The sequence below is a fragment of the Mauremys reevesii genome, linkage group 2 (assembly GCF_016161935.1).
Source record: "Mauremys reevesii isolate NIE-2019 linkage group 2, ASM1616193v1, whole genome shotgun sequence".
In the NCBI taxonomy this organism is placed as follows: domain Eukaryota; kingdom Metazoa; phylum Chordata; order Testudines; family Geoemydidae; genus Mauremys; species Mauremys reevesii.
The window spans coordinates 93830384-93844796 of NC_052624.1; the positions used below are offsets into that span (position 1 = coordinate 93830384).

At 40.8% G+C, this 14413-nt stretch overlaps 1 protein-coding gene across 2 annotated transcripts in view; it reads right to left on the reverse strand.

Moving 5' to 3' along the window:
- The window catches only part of GLI3 (GLI family zinc finger 3), a 256152-nt gene that overhangs the window by 77135 nt on the left and 164604 nt on the right, over positions 1-14413 (reverse strand). For both annotated transcript variants that reach the window (XM_039526928.1, XM_039526927.1), the window contains exons 5-6: positions 7902-8107; positions 2384-2530 (exon numbers count right to left, since the gene is read on the reverse strand). In XM_039526928.1, the coding sequence (XP_039382862.1) occupies positions 2384-2530; positions 7902-8107 (353 nt within the window). The remainder of the gene's footprint in view (positions 1-2383; positions 2531-7901; positions 8108-14413) is intronic.

Sequence of the window (14413 nt, forward strand, 5' to 3'; positions counted from 1 at the left end):
ATGAATGTACAGAGATCATATGCATCAAAGATCAATATCTTTTCATTTAAGCATAGGTGCTGGAACTAGGGATGCTGGGGGTGCAGCAGCATCTCCTGGCTTGAAGTGGTTTCCATCATACACAGGATTTACAGTTTTGTTCAATGGCTTTCAGCACCTCCACTATACAAATGGTTCCAGCACCCCGCCCTTAAGTAAAAAGAGGTAATTATTTGTGATGCTGAAGCTGTAATTCTATGCATATTATAGCAAGCTCAATTCTCCAGCCTTTACTCCACAAGTAAATCTTTTGATGTCTCTGGTGTTGTTTGTGTAAGTGATACAGAATTTTCTCTCTTTAGGTTTTCCTAGAATGCCCATCGTGGTGGTAGGTAAGTGGTGAACAGGCAAATTACAGCAGGTCACCATGCCAGTTTGGACTGGGCCCATTATTTATCAAGCACTTTGGGATTCAAGGGATTATACACAGTGGACCAGATCCTCAGCTAGTGTAAATAAGGATAGCTTCATTGACTTCAGTGGAGCTACGACAGTTACATGAGTTGACGATGTGTCCAAGTGTAAGTGATTATTATACTTACATGTCTTGAACCAAACACATTAATAGCCCTTTATCCCCCCACCCCCAACTCTCTCTCTTCTCTTTGAAAACCCTTTGAAAAACTCCATCTTCTGTGAAGCTTATCAGAAATAATGTCCACACCGCAGATTCTGGTTTTCATAAGCACCTCCGAGTAGGAAATGAGTATGTTTGGAATATTTTAATTACTGTAATGCACCATGCACAGTAATTGAATATAGAATATGTAATTGAAACTGAATTGTTAAAAAATGTGCTCACCTTCTTTACGACTAATAGAATAAAAACGTTTAATTTGCACACTCAATTCCTCCACAATATATCTTGCCTGACTTGCAAAACTTATCACTTATTTAACAAATATTTAAATGAATTTCCTTGTAACAGTGACTTTCTTATGTCATCATGCTTTCTACCTGTGAGCCTCATAATTCTTACATTGTATGCAGATTCCTCAGGATCAGCAGCCACAGAACATGGTCAATAATGAGATATAGACCTGAAGAAACCACATGCTGGCAAGGAATTAAAAGAGTCACAGGCTAAACCATTGCTCTAATAGCATGGCTCTGTGCTGCCACATGAGAGGCAACAAGGTTTGATTCCCAGGGCCGCCTGGGGTGGGGGAGGGAAGTGGGGCAATTTGCCCCAGGCCCCGGGCCCCATAGGGGCCCCATGAGCCCTGGCCCGGTGGCGGTCTGGGTTTTTGGCGGCATTTCAGTGGCGGGGGGTCCTTCAGTGCTGCCGAAGACGCGGAGCAACTGAAGGGCCCCCCACTGCCGAAATGCTGCCGAAGACACAGACCTTCGCTGGGTGAGTACAAGCGCCGCAGCTCCCCCGCTTTGCCCCAGGCCCCCTGAATCCTCTGGGCAGCCCTTTTGATTCCTAGCCCCAGTCTCTTACTTCCCAAGTTATGGCGGAGAGGGGAGAATGAGAGGATTCCACAGACAGCGTTAGCAGCTGATGAGTGAAGTGCTTTGCACAACTCAATATGAACAGTAACTCCCTTTGGTTAAAAAACAGCAGTGAGCAGCTTTAGATGGAGTGCTCTCCACTCAACTCTGCTGAGAGAAATAAAGGCCACGAGAAAAGGTCTTGAAGATGTTGCAGCAGGTGGAAGGAGGTACATAGCTTAGATATTTGAGGCAGCATCCTTGGGGATTTGGCCATCCACATTGCCTGAGCCAGAAACAATCTCAAAGCTCAGTCAGTACTAGGATACATAATGTTTAAACATATCTGCTGCTCTCTGAAGATGTTTTAGATAAATTCTATAAAAGAAGAGTTGTTCACATTGACTGGTTGCTGTTTGTTTTGGGGGTTTTGTTTTTTGTTTGTTTGTTTTGAGGGGACAGGGACACTAACTAAGGTTAGGAAAATGGATGCAAATGTTTATTTATGAACAATGAATACTGGTGTCAACAGCAACAAAAATATCAACATTAAAGATAAACATGACAATGTTTGTTAGTGTAAGGTAACCTTTTCAAAAGCTTTTAGTAATTTAGGAATCTGAGTCCACTGAAAGTTAGTTTTACCCACAGCCCTTTATTTTTAGAAGCAATCACATTTCTCCCCCTAGTCTCTTTCAAAGTTTATCAGATTAACTTTGCCACCTCTCACTTAAACTACTTTTAGGCCCCGATCCTGCAAACAGAACCATGTGGGTACAAACTTCTGCATCTGCACAGTGCTCTACTGTTGACAGCGGGGCTTCACGTGAGCATAGGAAATTCACCCAAGCGGCTCTCTTTTCAGGATCAGGGCCTTATTTATCTCACTTTTTCCAGCATGATCACTTACTATCCATGGCGTGAAGGTATTCCATATGAAGGGCACCAGCTCCTGCAGTAGCAGCTGAAGGAATAATGTCTGCATATGGGCTGCGCTGACCTGCCAATAGAGCCATCTGATGGTAATATTCAGCTGGACTGACTCCAGCGTGTGGAGCTAAGAACACAACATAAAAAAGCACCATTAATGACGTAAGACAAACAAGAGGCAAAATTTTATTACTCCACTGCTTCCCTTTGGCTATTAAACTGGCTTGTTTATTTTTTAAAGCAACTCAACATCTGCAATATGCCCGTGCAGTCAACATACTTCAACCAGTGATACTGCAAAGACATCATTCACAAAATGGCAAGACATAAAATATTCATTTACCAGTGACATTTACCATTCACAGTGACCTCATTTTTTATATTTATTTTTTTAAGTGAATTTAAAAGTGACAGACTGACAGGCCTGGAAACTAATATGTTTTATTTAGTCACACGAAAAGCTAACCACAAGCAGCAAAAGCTTCTCTCCCGCGCCAATGTGTCTCAATCTTAACCTGAAACACCTCTTGCAAAGCAGGTCAAGTTCCATGCTCATTCACATCTCTGAACGCCCTGCTGAGAATACCAAAAGGATGTCATCAATGGGGGAATATTTTGTGAAATGCAAAACTGAACTAGGACAAACTAATTTCTTTCAAACAAATTAGTTGTCAGACAGGAACAATTTATAGGCATTTTTAGCCAAGGCTCGATTCATGTTAATGAGTAAGCCCCCCCCCATCCTACAAACATATACATGAGTAATGGAACTCATGAGAGTGGTCCCAATGACCTCAATGGGTCTACTCGGGTGTGTAAGGCTCAGTGCCATAGAGGAGAGGGGCTGTATATGCCATTACTGTGTTCATGAATCATGCAATCCCCTGCAGATAATCTCCTTTACTCATAAAAAAACCCTCTTTTTCTGCAAAAATTATTCATGATCTGTTTTTCCTCCATACAATTTTCAAGCATCACTAAACTCCATGCCATGAACTGAAGTAACATTGGACTAATATTTCATTTCAGTGGCCCTCTGATGCTGCAATTATTACTAGATGGTTTCATGGACTGAGCAGAAGATTAGTCATTAGAATAGATAGGTTCTATTCTTGTTTCTGCCACAGACTTCCTGGGTGATCTTGGGCAAATCACTCTACCTCTCTGGTCCTTACCTGCTCCATTTGTAAAGTGGAGATAATCATACTTCCCTAACTGTGCTCATAAGAATGTTGTACAGCACGGTTCATTAATATCCATAAAGTACTTTGAGATCCTCAGATTTAAGCGCTCTACAGCAACAGAGTATTTTCATATTTATACTTGTTATTCAGTGCCATTCTTCCATCATTTAACTGGCTATGTTCTGAGTGGAAATACAACTTTAAGCACTAATCCTGCAAACACTGAATAATTTTATTCACATAGGACTACTAACACAGGTAAAGTGGCTTGTTTGCATTAGTGTTTGAAGGATCATGTCCTAAATGAAACACCACAAACACAGGATGCAGGTTTATTCTAAAAGGAAAAATGAAATGGCAGAGTTGGGGTGGGAGTTCCTACAGGAATAGGATTGATAGGGTATTTCACTATATTATAAAATAAAAAAGTGTTCTCTGTTATATCATGAGATCTGACATAAATGAAGAATAAACATTATTTTAAATCAAACTTTAGGAAATGTTAAAGGAAAATAAAAGGACTTTAGACAGTGCAGGAAAGGAAACCGCAAGAGAAGTAAGCTGAGAATCATTCTTCTTGTTTTCAAATTACAAATTGATTTCTAAAATAAATATAATCCACACCTGGCCACTGTCACTTTCTGTAAAATGACAAGAAAAATATTTGACCACAAATTAAAAAAAAACCCTCACTCATTACACTGAGTCATTGATTTTAAAGTTTTACAGTAGTAGACAACCATGATATCTTTCCAGACACACTTAAAACACTTCCTGAGCTTTCTGACATAAGTGTCTGGGTTACCTAACAATAACATTGGCTGCGAGCTTTAAAATGAAATGCTTCAGAACCTATAAAGGCATATGGTGAGCACATAACTATATTACCAATGTTCCATAAATTGAAAGAATTTTTGGTTTCCTTAAGAAATCTTTCCTTAAGACCCCTTTTAAATACAAGAAATTGGCCAATTAACAATGGCTTGGTTGAAGGGTAATTGAGTTCAGTTATGATGTGCAATTTATTTTTTAAAATATGTAAGTATTTTATAAAAGCAAAGCTCGGTGTGGCTACTCACATTCGTAAAGTTCCTCATGGGCATATTTGCAGGATTACCCCATTAAGTGGGATTCTAAGACTAGCTCTGCCCTGTGACTGGACCTTTAGAATTTGAGCTGTTCAGGGCAAGGACTGCTGTCCTGATTCTCTTCCCATTTACACCAGCTTTTACACCAGGGTAGCCTCAGTGGAGTTACTCCTGCTTTATACCTGTGTAAATCAGAAAAGAATCACACCCCCTGCATAGAGGGCACTACTGCAATACACAACAATTGGCTCAGTTCTCGGCCCCACCTCCGGTTCCTTTGTGTTGCTGTGGGAAATCCATGGGTGGACCAAAGCCAGCAGAGCTAGCTCCACACCACTTGTTTTCCTGGGTGAGGCAATGACATGGTATGCAAAGCACTCAGCTAGATCCTCAGCTGCTGTAGCCATTGTCTACAAGTTGTATAACTTAGAGCAGCTTTAAAGCTGCTCTACATTATGCGATGGGCTGTTTGGCCCCTGGCCATCCAAGGATCAATGCAACTGTGGACTGAACCCGCCAAAAATTATTTAATTGACCTAAAGCAATTTAACTGGCAAACATCTCATCATGACTTTTAGAAAAAAACAGCATAATTTTACATGCCTTCAAATGCAAACTGTGTGCGACAGAATTTATAATCAAGCCACTTATACCTTTAGCATTGTGTGTGTACACAGGTACACACTTCAACTATTATTTATTATTTGCATTCCAGTAGAGTCCAAAATGTGGTAGGAACTGTCAACAAACAAGGGAGATTAGGGTCTGATCTGGGTAGATCTGCCTGAATAAGAGCTTTAGAGTTCCATACTTGACTGGCTAACCTAGCTAACTATGAATTCTATGCAACATATTTTACAACGTTTAATTAAATAGTTTTTTTTATTCGGATACCTATGAAACTGCATGCTGGACAACAGAGATGGCAGTATGCTAATTTTTTAATTTCCATGCACAACTGAGGTGGAATTAAAATATAAGTGAAATTATGTAGGAATCTCATTTGATAGCGGTTATTAAATTGTTCTTTATATCAATATTTTTAAAAAGCCCGTATATGCATAAATTTACTTCATAAGTTATATTACCACTTTAACTCTTTCACTTTATAAATATATGCCATCAAAGTGTAATTACAATGCAACTAAAATGCAATGATAATAAAAGCTATAAATCCTTACACAATTCCTTGTAATTTTTCTTTGTCCACTTATATTTCCCAAGGATTTCGCTGTGTGAAAGCTTCCACTTTCATAATTAGGGCTATTTAAGAATTCAGGACTTTTTTTGGCTCATGGCGGTATGCCTATAAATCAAATTATACTGCATAGTTTACATGCTGTATGTACCACGATACCCATGCATGCATGCACTCTGATATGGTGGCTATCATTGTGCTATGTAAGCACCTATACACTGAAAATCAAATATATAAATACACACAGAGTATGCAGTAGAATGTTTTAGAATCTATCTTTATTAGCCAATCTCTGGCCTTAAGAGGTGACTCTGCTCAAACACATAAACTAAGTACTAACTTTATTTATTAGGAAAGTTTATTAAATTTTCTTTTATTTGTTTAGTGCCTACAATATGTTCAATTCTATACACAGTTTGCAAAAATAAATACAATCACTGCCATAAGAGATTACAATTGGTTCTGTTTTAACCTGTCTAATTAGTAGTTTCTTGAGAGATCCCTTAAGACAGATTTTACTGCAGATACAATGAACGTATGTCTACATCTCTGCATATGTATGTGTCTATGCCAATATACATGTACATATATTAATATAAAAATATTTGTGGGGGAAGGGCATGTCAGAGATTGAGAAAGAGAGAGATGTTTCAAAAAGCTATTAAAAAGTTATATCATATACATTCTACAATAAACATATAGAACTTCTTTGTGGCAAGATAAGGATTTCCGAATAATCACTGAAGTGTACTTTTAAAATGATTTTGCCAGTCATCATATAACACTGTTTGTTAAAATAAAATGTGTAGAATTAACAATGATTTACACGACAACCAGGCTGTGTATATCACCAGTGGAAATCCCTACATGCATACATACACTTTGATTGACATTAGGTCATTACAATTTATTCTCATAGGAAGAATATGCACCCATCACTAATGGGTTAGAGTAAAGGTATAGGCTCTTACAAGTGAGAATTAATTAGTCATCCATTTGAACGGAGTACACTACCCATTTTTCAAATTCTGCTAAAGGCAGTATGTCTGTTTTGTAAATTTGTGTGAGCACTGAGAAGAGCTTTTCCTTAATTAAAATAGTAGTTTAATTATCTTCACTAAATACTCACTTGCTAATTTGGCCCATTTATAACTCCACTCAGCACAATCTAGCAATTTTGAAACATCAAACTACTAATGTACTGTTAAAAACCACACTTCTCAGAATCCAGCCCACGTGTGATTCTGTTCATTGCCCACTAAGGAAAAATTCAAGTTTAAATCAATGGGAGTTTTGACTAAGGACTGAGTAGAGATTGCAGATCTTGGTCCTTCATAATTTAGCTTACATCCGAATAAACAGGGAGGTAATATCTACATCGTACTCAGACCTCAGGGAACACCACTTTCCTTGTATGCTGCCTAAATGTGAGTTATTTAAATATGCTGCACCTGATTCTGATCACCAGTCACATATCTCATATGAGTGAAATTTCATTCATCTTATCCTCAGCTAGTGTAAATTGGTATAGCTCAATTTAAGTTAAATAGAGATATAATGACCCTCATTAGCAAGTGAGTGTGTTGTTAAGATAATAAAACTGCTATTTTAATAAAGGAAAAGACCTTTCCAACACAATATATCTCTTGAACTCACTGGAGATACACTGATTTATACAAGCTGATTTGATTTCAGTGCAGGCATTCCTGATTTACACTGGCTTAAGGTAGGTCAGAATCATACCCACTGTCTGTCCCACAAAAAAGAAGATATTACAAGCCATAAACATTGTTACATTTTAAATTTTGAATGAGAATTTCTTTTTTTTGCTGGAGTTTCAACATTTGTGAAATGTACAAATGACCAGCAATAGGCTGATGAAGTATTGAAACATTTATGACATAATGAATATGGCTGACAAATCTGCTGAAGCTGCTTTGAACAAGGAAAAAAAGAGAAATGTTGACAAGATTAATATAACTTAAGTTGCCACAACGACAGCAAACAGGAAGCCAGTCTTAAACCCACCGTCAGTAGGGCTGAGTCCACGGGCTGCCGAGATCATGGACAGAGACGGGCTACTGTGCAGTGATCGGATGTAGTCCATGTAAGGGTTAATGTAAGGGTGAGGAGGGCTGAAGGGAGATTCTGATGTTGCAGCCGGATTTCTGTGTGGGGAAATTCTAATGAACGGAAGATCTGAATATGTTGGGCTACTAGATAAGGCAGAAGGCCTGGAATAAAGAAAGAGAGAAAAAAGAAAGATTATCTATATAGTCAAGATCACAAATGTGGACAGAAAAAATAACTGTAAGGTAATATTCATTCTATAAAGAACAACTGGGTTGAACAAGCAATAACTTCCACTAATTTCCACTGCCTGGAGAGAAAAGAATAGGGAACGAGTTCTTCTCTGTACCAATTGTTAGTAATATTTCTCTGACCCATTTTTAATGTAAGCCGGTTTTCAGTTTACTCGTTACATCACTCCATAATTTTTTTCCTTTGGATTTCAGAAGAAAACCAATCTAACTAGCATTAAATATGTACACCACGTATCAATTTCTGCTATAATACAGAATGCATGCTGAGACGCCTAATAATTTACAACTTCTAAAAAGTCTACTGGAAGAAGTTTAATAAGATCTACCTGAACCCATTTCCTTGATTTTCCAATTTATCCTTATTGTAAAGTGCACATTTCTATTTATAAACAAATTCAGATGATTCACAGTTTGTAAACCACTATGAGGTTTGGGCTTTTCTACAGCTATTTTTGACAATGCTCATTTACACGTGTGATGCCAAAAACCAGACGGCAATGGAACAAAGGTTCTCCATATGTTTGTTTTTAGCATGGCGCCACAAACTGACCTGATGCCGACAACAAGAATTCAGTAATTAACCACATTGCTGTTATTAAGGAGGAACAGAATTTTTTTCTTAAGCTACATCCATAAAGCTGTAATGAACTAAGGCTGAATTGCCACTTCACTGTTGAGGACGACAAATAACCTGTGCTGAAAACACCCCTTGACATCACACCCTGATAGGACCATGCCCATGCTCTGTGCTGAGTACCTCCTCTCACAGCATCCATGCTCCAAGGCACTGGGGAAAAAAAACAATTTTCATAAGGAAGGGTTGGAGAGCTCACCCCTGCCAACCAGTTCTTTCGCGAAAGACAATGATTTAGCCTGTCATGTATTTGATGTAGTCGAACAGGCTGACCTGAACTAAATGCCTTTTTGTCCCTGTTTTTCCAATTAATTTAGCGTATATACAGAACAGAGACAAGCAGCAGCTGTGAGACCAGTTGGGGCAGCTCATTTCTTTGATGCTGCTGGCTTACACGGAATAATAAAAAAAACAACTGTATTTTTGTAACATACACACCACAGTCAGTGGGGGTGGTTGTTGTCACTTATAAGGCAACAAAATGTAATCTGAGGTAAGAGTCAATTCTGCTCAGCTATCAGCTCAGAAACACTAATGTACAAATGGGACAAAGATCAAAGTTATTAGTTCTTAACTGGACACCAGACTTATTGAAAGAACTACACAAGAGTCATAACATTTGGGGAATAAAGATTTTTTTCCTGTTTCTTTGTATTTCTCCATCTTTTCTTCCTTCCTTCCTTCTTACTTATATGGAACTTGTCTGTTTCTTTCACTGAGAAGGTTATTTTCAAGGTAAACCCCTTTTTGCTTTCCATACCTGAAAATGTCCCTTTGCTGTAACGTTTATGTTATGCCCCTGCATTTTTGTGTGCTAAAAGCAGACTCTGGCAATCGAATAATTTCACTGGGACCCAAGCAAATTATCCACAAATACCTAACCAATGACCAATAAACCTTTACAGGTGTTTAAAGTGTAGTTATAGTTAGAAAAGCAACCATTACTCAAAGCATCTTTTCTCTGTGTGTTTTTGAGTTATCTTTGCATTACCAATCAAACCAAGATTTTAATGCTGTTTCCACAGTAAAACTCACAATTTATGGAAGAAGAAACTGGCTTCGTGGTTCATTGATACAAATTGACATTTAAAGTTCATGTCATAGAATCTTTTTAACTGATAATGATGTAAGGGGCAGAAAGAACACTGCTTGACATCACATCACAGGGTGAGTTTCCCATCCCAGCAGGGTAGAACATATTCTACTTGGATTGGTTAAATTGAGCAAAGGTAACCAGAAAGTCACTGAGAGCACAAATTTGGAACCTCACAATGTCATTCTGCAGTCTTGGTTTTTGGCTATGGTTACAAATCAAGAACTATTAGAAATCCACATTGAATGTCACAAAGTAAAAGCCTGGATGTTATCTGGTGCATATTGAACTGTAAACTGTTCAATGGGTTTTGTCAATAGGCTGAAAGCCTATGTTATTCTCAATCATTTGTTCTCCAGCTGGTCAACAGCCAAGTAGGGCAGCAGCAAGAACAGGGTTAAGAGCCAGATAAGCCAGCCCACCTCCCCCCTTCCAGATCAAATGGGAGCCATTCAAGGACACTTCACCCAGAAAGCCCTCCCTCACAGGGCCCTGCAAGCTTCTGAGAAGGCTATGAAAGGCCTTAGGTCCCTGGAAAACACTCATCTCCAGGAGGCCAGGAGGAGCAGCATGGACAGGGCTGTATGGGGGTGTCGTCAGACTCAATATTAAACTTTTCAACTCCAGACTAATGTTTTTTGATTTCTCCCCAACATCTGAGTGTAACATGCTACCAGCCTCCTCCAATCACCTCGGCTACCTTGTTTCACACTCTTCCCCTCACTATTTTTTAGAAAAACAAACAAACAAACAAAAACCAAAACCAGACAACAACAACAGATCAAAGGTTACATAGCCAAACAAGCGCAAGTATTTGTCCTTCCCTTTCTCACACCCTTATTAATAGCTGCTTCTTCCTAATATTGGGTCTAATTTTAGACTGTAAGCATTTTCGGGTAGGAACTGTGTTTCATGGGTCAACAAAGCACCTAGCACACTTTGAGCACTGTGTAAATAATGGACAAAGAATAAAGCAGCATGGCCTTGGGCGATCTTCATAGCATAATTCAGTGACAATCCAACTACAAAAAATGATGGCAGTCCACTGGACATTGGGATGGCACATGACAGGTCTTCACATACCCTGGCAGATAAAGGATTTATGTAGCTGGTTCTACTTTGGGAACGAACTTGCTCCGACTGAATACAATTGCAACATTTTGTTGATTTCAATAGGAGCGGGATCACTTTCTTCAGCAATAACTGCTCGGAATGTCATGGCTCATTTTGTAAATTTTGTATCATAATCATCCTTGCCCTCACATAAGTGAAAATCTCTATGTCCGGTGGGAGAGTAGAGCTCTTTCTATGTTACCTGCTGTATAATAAGAGGCTTGCAGAAGGAGCAGGCATCTGGTTCTCTGCCTACACGGAGATCCGACATTTTGAAGGAAATCTGCACAAACCCAGTGTTACAACCTATCTAATCTACCCATATGTTTTCCTGTAGCATTCATCACTATAGTAGCTAAGCCCCTGGCCTAGGAAAGCTCTTAAGTGTGTGCTTAACTTTAAGCACCTCAGTAACTCATCCCTCTTCATCAAGCAGCTAACCAGGTGCTTAAAGTAACAAAGGGAGGTAAGCACATGCAAGTGTTTTGCTGAATCAGGGCCTCAATGTTGCTGTATCTACTCCCAGAGGCCCTGGCAACACTACTCCTATTGTACTCTGAATAGTTCTTTGGCGACTGAGAGATATTTCCAGCTTTCAGTAAAAGAAACCATGGGGCTGTGTTTTACTGCTTCTATTTTTCATAATGGTATATTCAGCTGATTCTCATTAAATTACTCTGTAAGCCAGATAACACCCGCCTCCCCAAGGGAAAATCTACAGGTGGAAGCTATGGGAGAAGACAGCATGGGAGAGCAGGGTTGTTCCTCTCCAGGGATGATATGTAGGGAGGTCTCTAGGGAACTGCTGGAGACATAACCACCCTGATAAAACCTCCACAGTGGCTCTGTTCACCCATGGCCCTCCTCCTGCCTTGCTTTCCGAACACCCTCTTACCTCCATTGACCCACCAGAGGAGTGCTCAAGGGAACAGCTAATTGCCCTTTTCCAGGCAATGTCTTCAAGGCTGAAAGGGGACAGGTTGTGCGCGCGTGTGCACGCGCACACACACGCACACCAGTCAAGACCACCCCACCCATATAATGCAAGGCTGTAAACCGCCCACTCTCAGTCTACCAAGTCTCTTCCCTCTCCCCCTGCGCAGATCCCAACTCTGTTAACAACTCTGCACAGGACGCGAAGAGGGTGTCAAACAGGCAGCTGATCCATCTTCTGTGCAGGAGGGGTGTAATCAGCATGTGGGGAGCTTGGGGTTTGAAGCTGGACCGGTAAACATATCTTTCCCATTTGTCATGACTTTTTCTGGATGATTTAATAAAGACGTCAACCTTTTTAAACAACATACATAGCGATACTTGTTCAGCACTCGCCATTAAGCTATGCAGCACTGCAGATACCCCAGTGTTTAATGTTCACTGTCGTTCAGTGTTCACTTTTTATGACCAGTGCTGTACTGTAGGTAAGACATTTGATTTGACAGTTACCTATCGGGGAGATGGAGTGACATTTTGCTTTGCTGTTTACAACTGCAACCACAGCAATCCTCATCAAACCAATGACCGGTGACATCTTTTACAACCTTACAGTTTAGCTTTTCAAAAACAAAAACGGAGTGCATTCCAAATTCTTTCGGGAAGAGAAGGAAAATTAAAAGCCTGCACATCACAATGGGTAGGAGCTATTAAAAGAGATGTGACCAAACTGTGTTTTTTTAACTGAATAGAGAGGGAGCAGCCAGGAAACCCGTAAAACAAACATTGAAATATATAGGTAACACTCCTATAGTCAACTGCAAACAATAAAATACACCAAAATTATAAATATAAGTGTTGGAATTCTATTGCACTTTCCTTGCAGCACTAAAGAAACATTTCCTCACTTTGTTTCTGCAGGTGTTTTTTTCTCTTTACTGGGGAAGCAACTACGGGGCTTTTGTATCTGGCACTACAAGGGTGAACTATTTATACCTATTCCAAGATGCGGCACCCTAGTCACAGGTGGTTGTATCCGATACAATCTCAGTGGGGCTGCCATGGTTCTTCTATTGACACTAAATAGTGGCTACGCCTTCAAGGCTATCCAAAGAGTTTCAGTTTTATTGGAAATTGTTATCAAGTCCATTGGCAGCATTGATAGGAAGGTTATCAGTCAGGGGACTGACAGCATTAGAGAGCCTTTATGCCTTTAGATCAGCTGTTCCCAAACTCTGGGGCAGGCCTCCCATGGGAGGTGTGGAAACGTGTCAAGGGAGGTGCAAGCTGCATGCTTTTTGGGGGGTGGGATGAAGAGCTCTGGCTGTCAGTCATGGGTGGCTAGGGCTGGTGCAGAAGGTGGTTGGGGCTCGTGCACCCCCAGAAGGTGGGGATAAAGGGGACAACTGGAGCCCTGCCACCCAAGCTCAGGCTCTCCTCTCCCTCACCCAATCCCTCACCTGGAGGCAGTGGAGCTCTGGCTGTCAGCCCTAGGGTGGAAGCAGCAGCACAGAAGCAAGGGTGTCAATGGGGCGCTAAATCGGCTGTGAAAAGTGATAGACAAATATCACGTTTCACATTGCCTCCCTTACTTCTGTGCTGCTGCTGACACGGTGCTGCCCTCAGAGTTGGGCGTCCGGTCAGCAGCTGCTGCTCTCTGCTCTGCCTTCAGAGTTGTGTGGTGGCAGGGGGGACATACTTAAATGACTACGGACACTAGGAAGGGAGGCCTGATTAAAAGAGTTTGAGAACCCTCACTCTAGCAAACATGCAGGAATATGGCAGAGGTTGATGACGATTGTCACAGCCACCTGAGCAGTGACAGCACACTATGCAACATGAGTTGATTTTCCCCTCCAGTTCTAAGGGACACTAAAATTAGTCCCTGTCACTGGCAATCTGATCAGATAGGCCAAGGACTGTATGGATGGAGCCTTGCCCTGCCACGACCTGTGCTCAATGGCTCGAATGGATAGAGGACTTCCATTCAGAGTGCTGCCTGCCCAGAACTTCACAGGAGCTCTGCAGTCACCTTTATATTACTGGAGAGGATGGGGAGGATAGAAAGCAGACTGCAGAGGAACCACATTTTACCATTAAACAAGTGCTCAGCTTTAAAATTAAGGAAAAATCAAACGCTCCCAGATCAGTTGCGGACAGAGGGGAAATCCTGTCCCTTCCTCCACAGGGCCGGAGGGTCTCTTGGAACTACTGCAGTTCTGCTATGAATTGGGGTGAGGTGTAGGCAGGATTTGGAGAGACTCCACAGAGGTGAGCAGGGGTGCACCTCCTGCATCCTGTGGGGTACACCTCTGCAGTAGCCCCCTGCTTAACAGTGCGTAGTGGGGACTTGGGGGAGCGCTTCCCAGTCTTTTCCCTCCATTGACAGTGGAGTGGGGTGAGGCATGACAGCTGCACAGATGGCTCCAACCTTTAGGCCATCTCT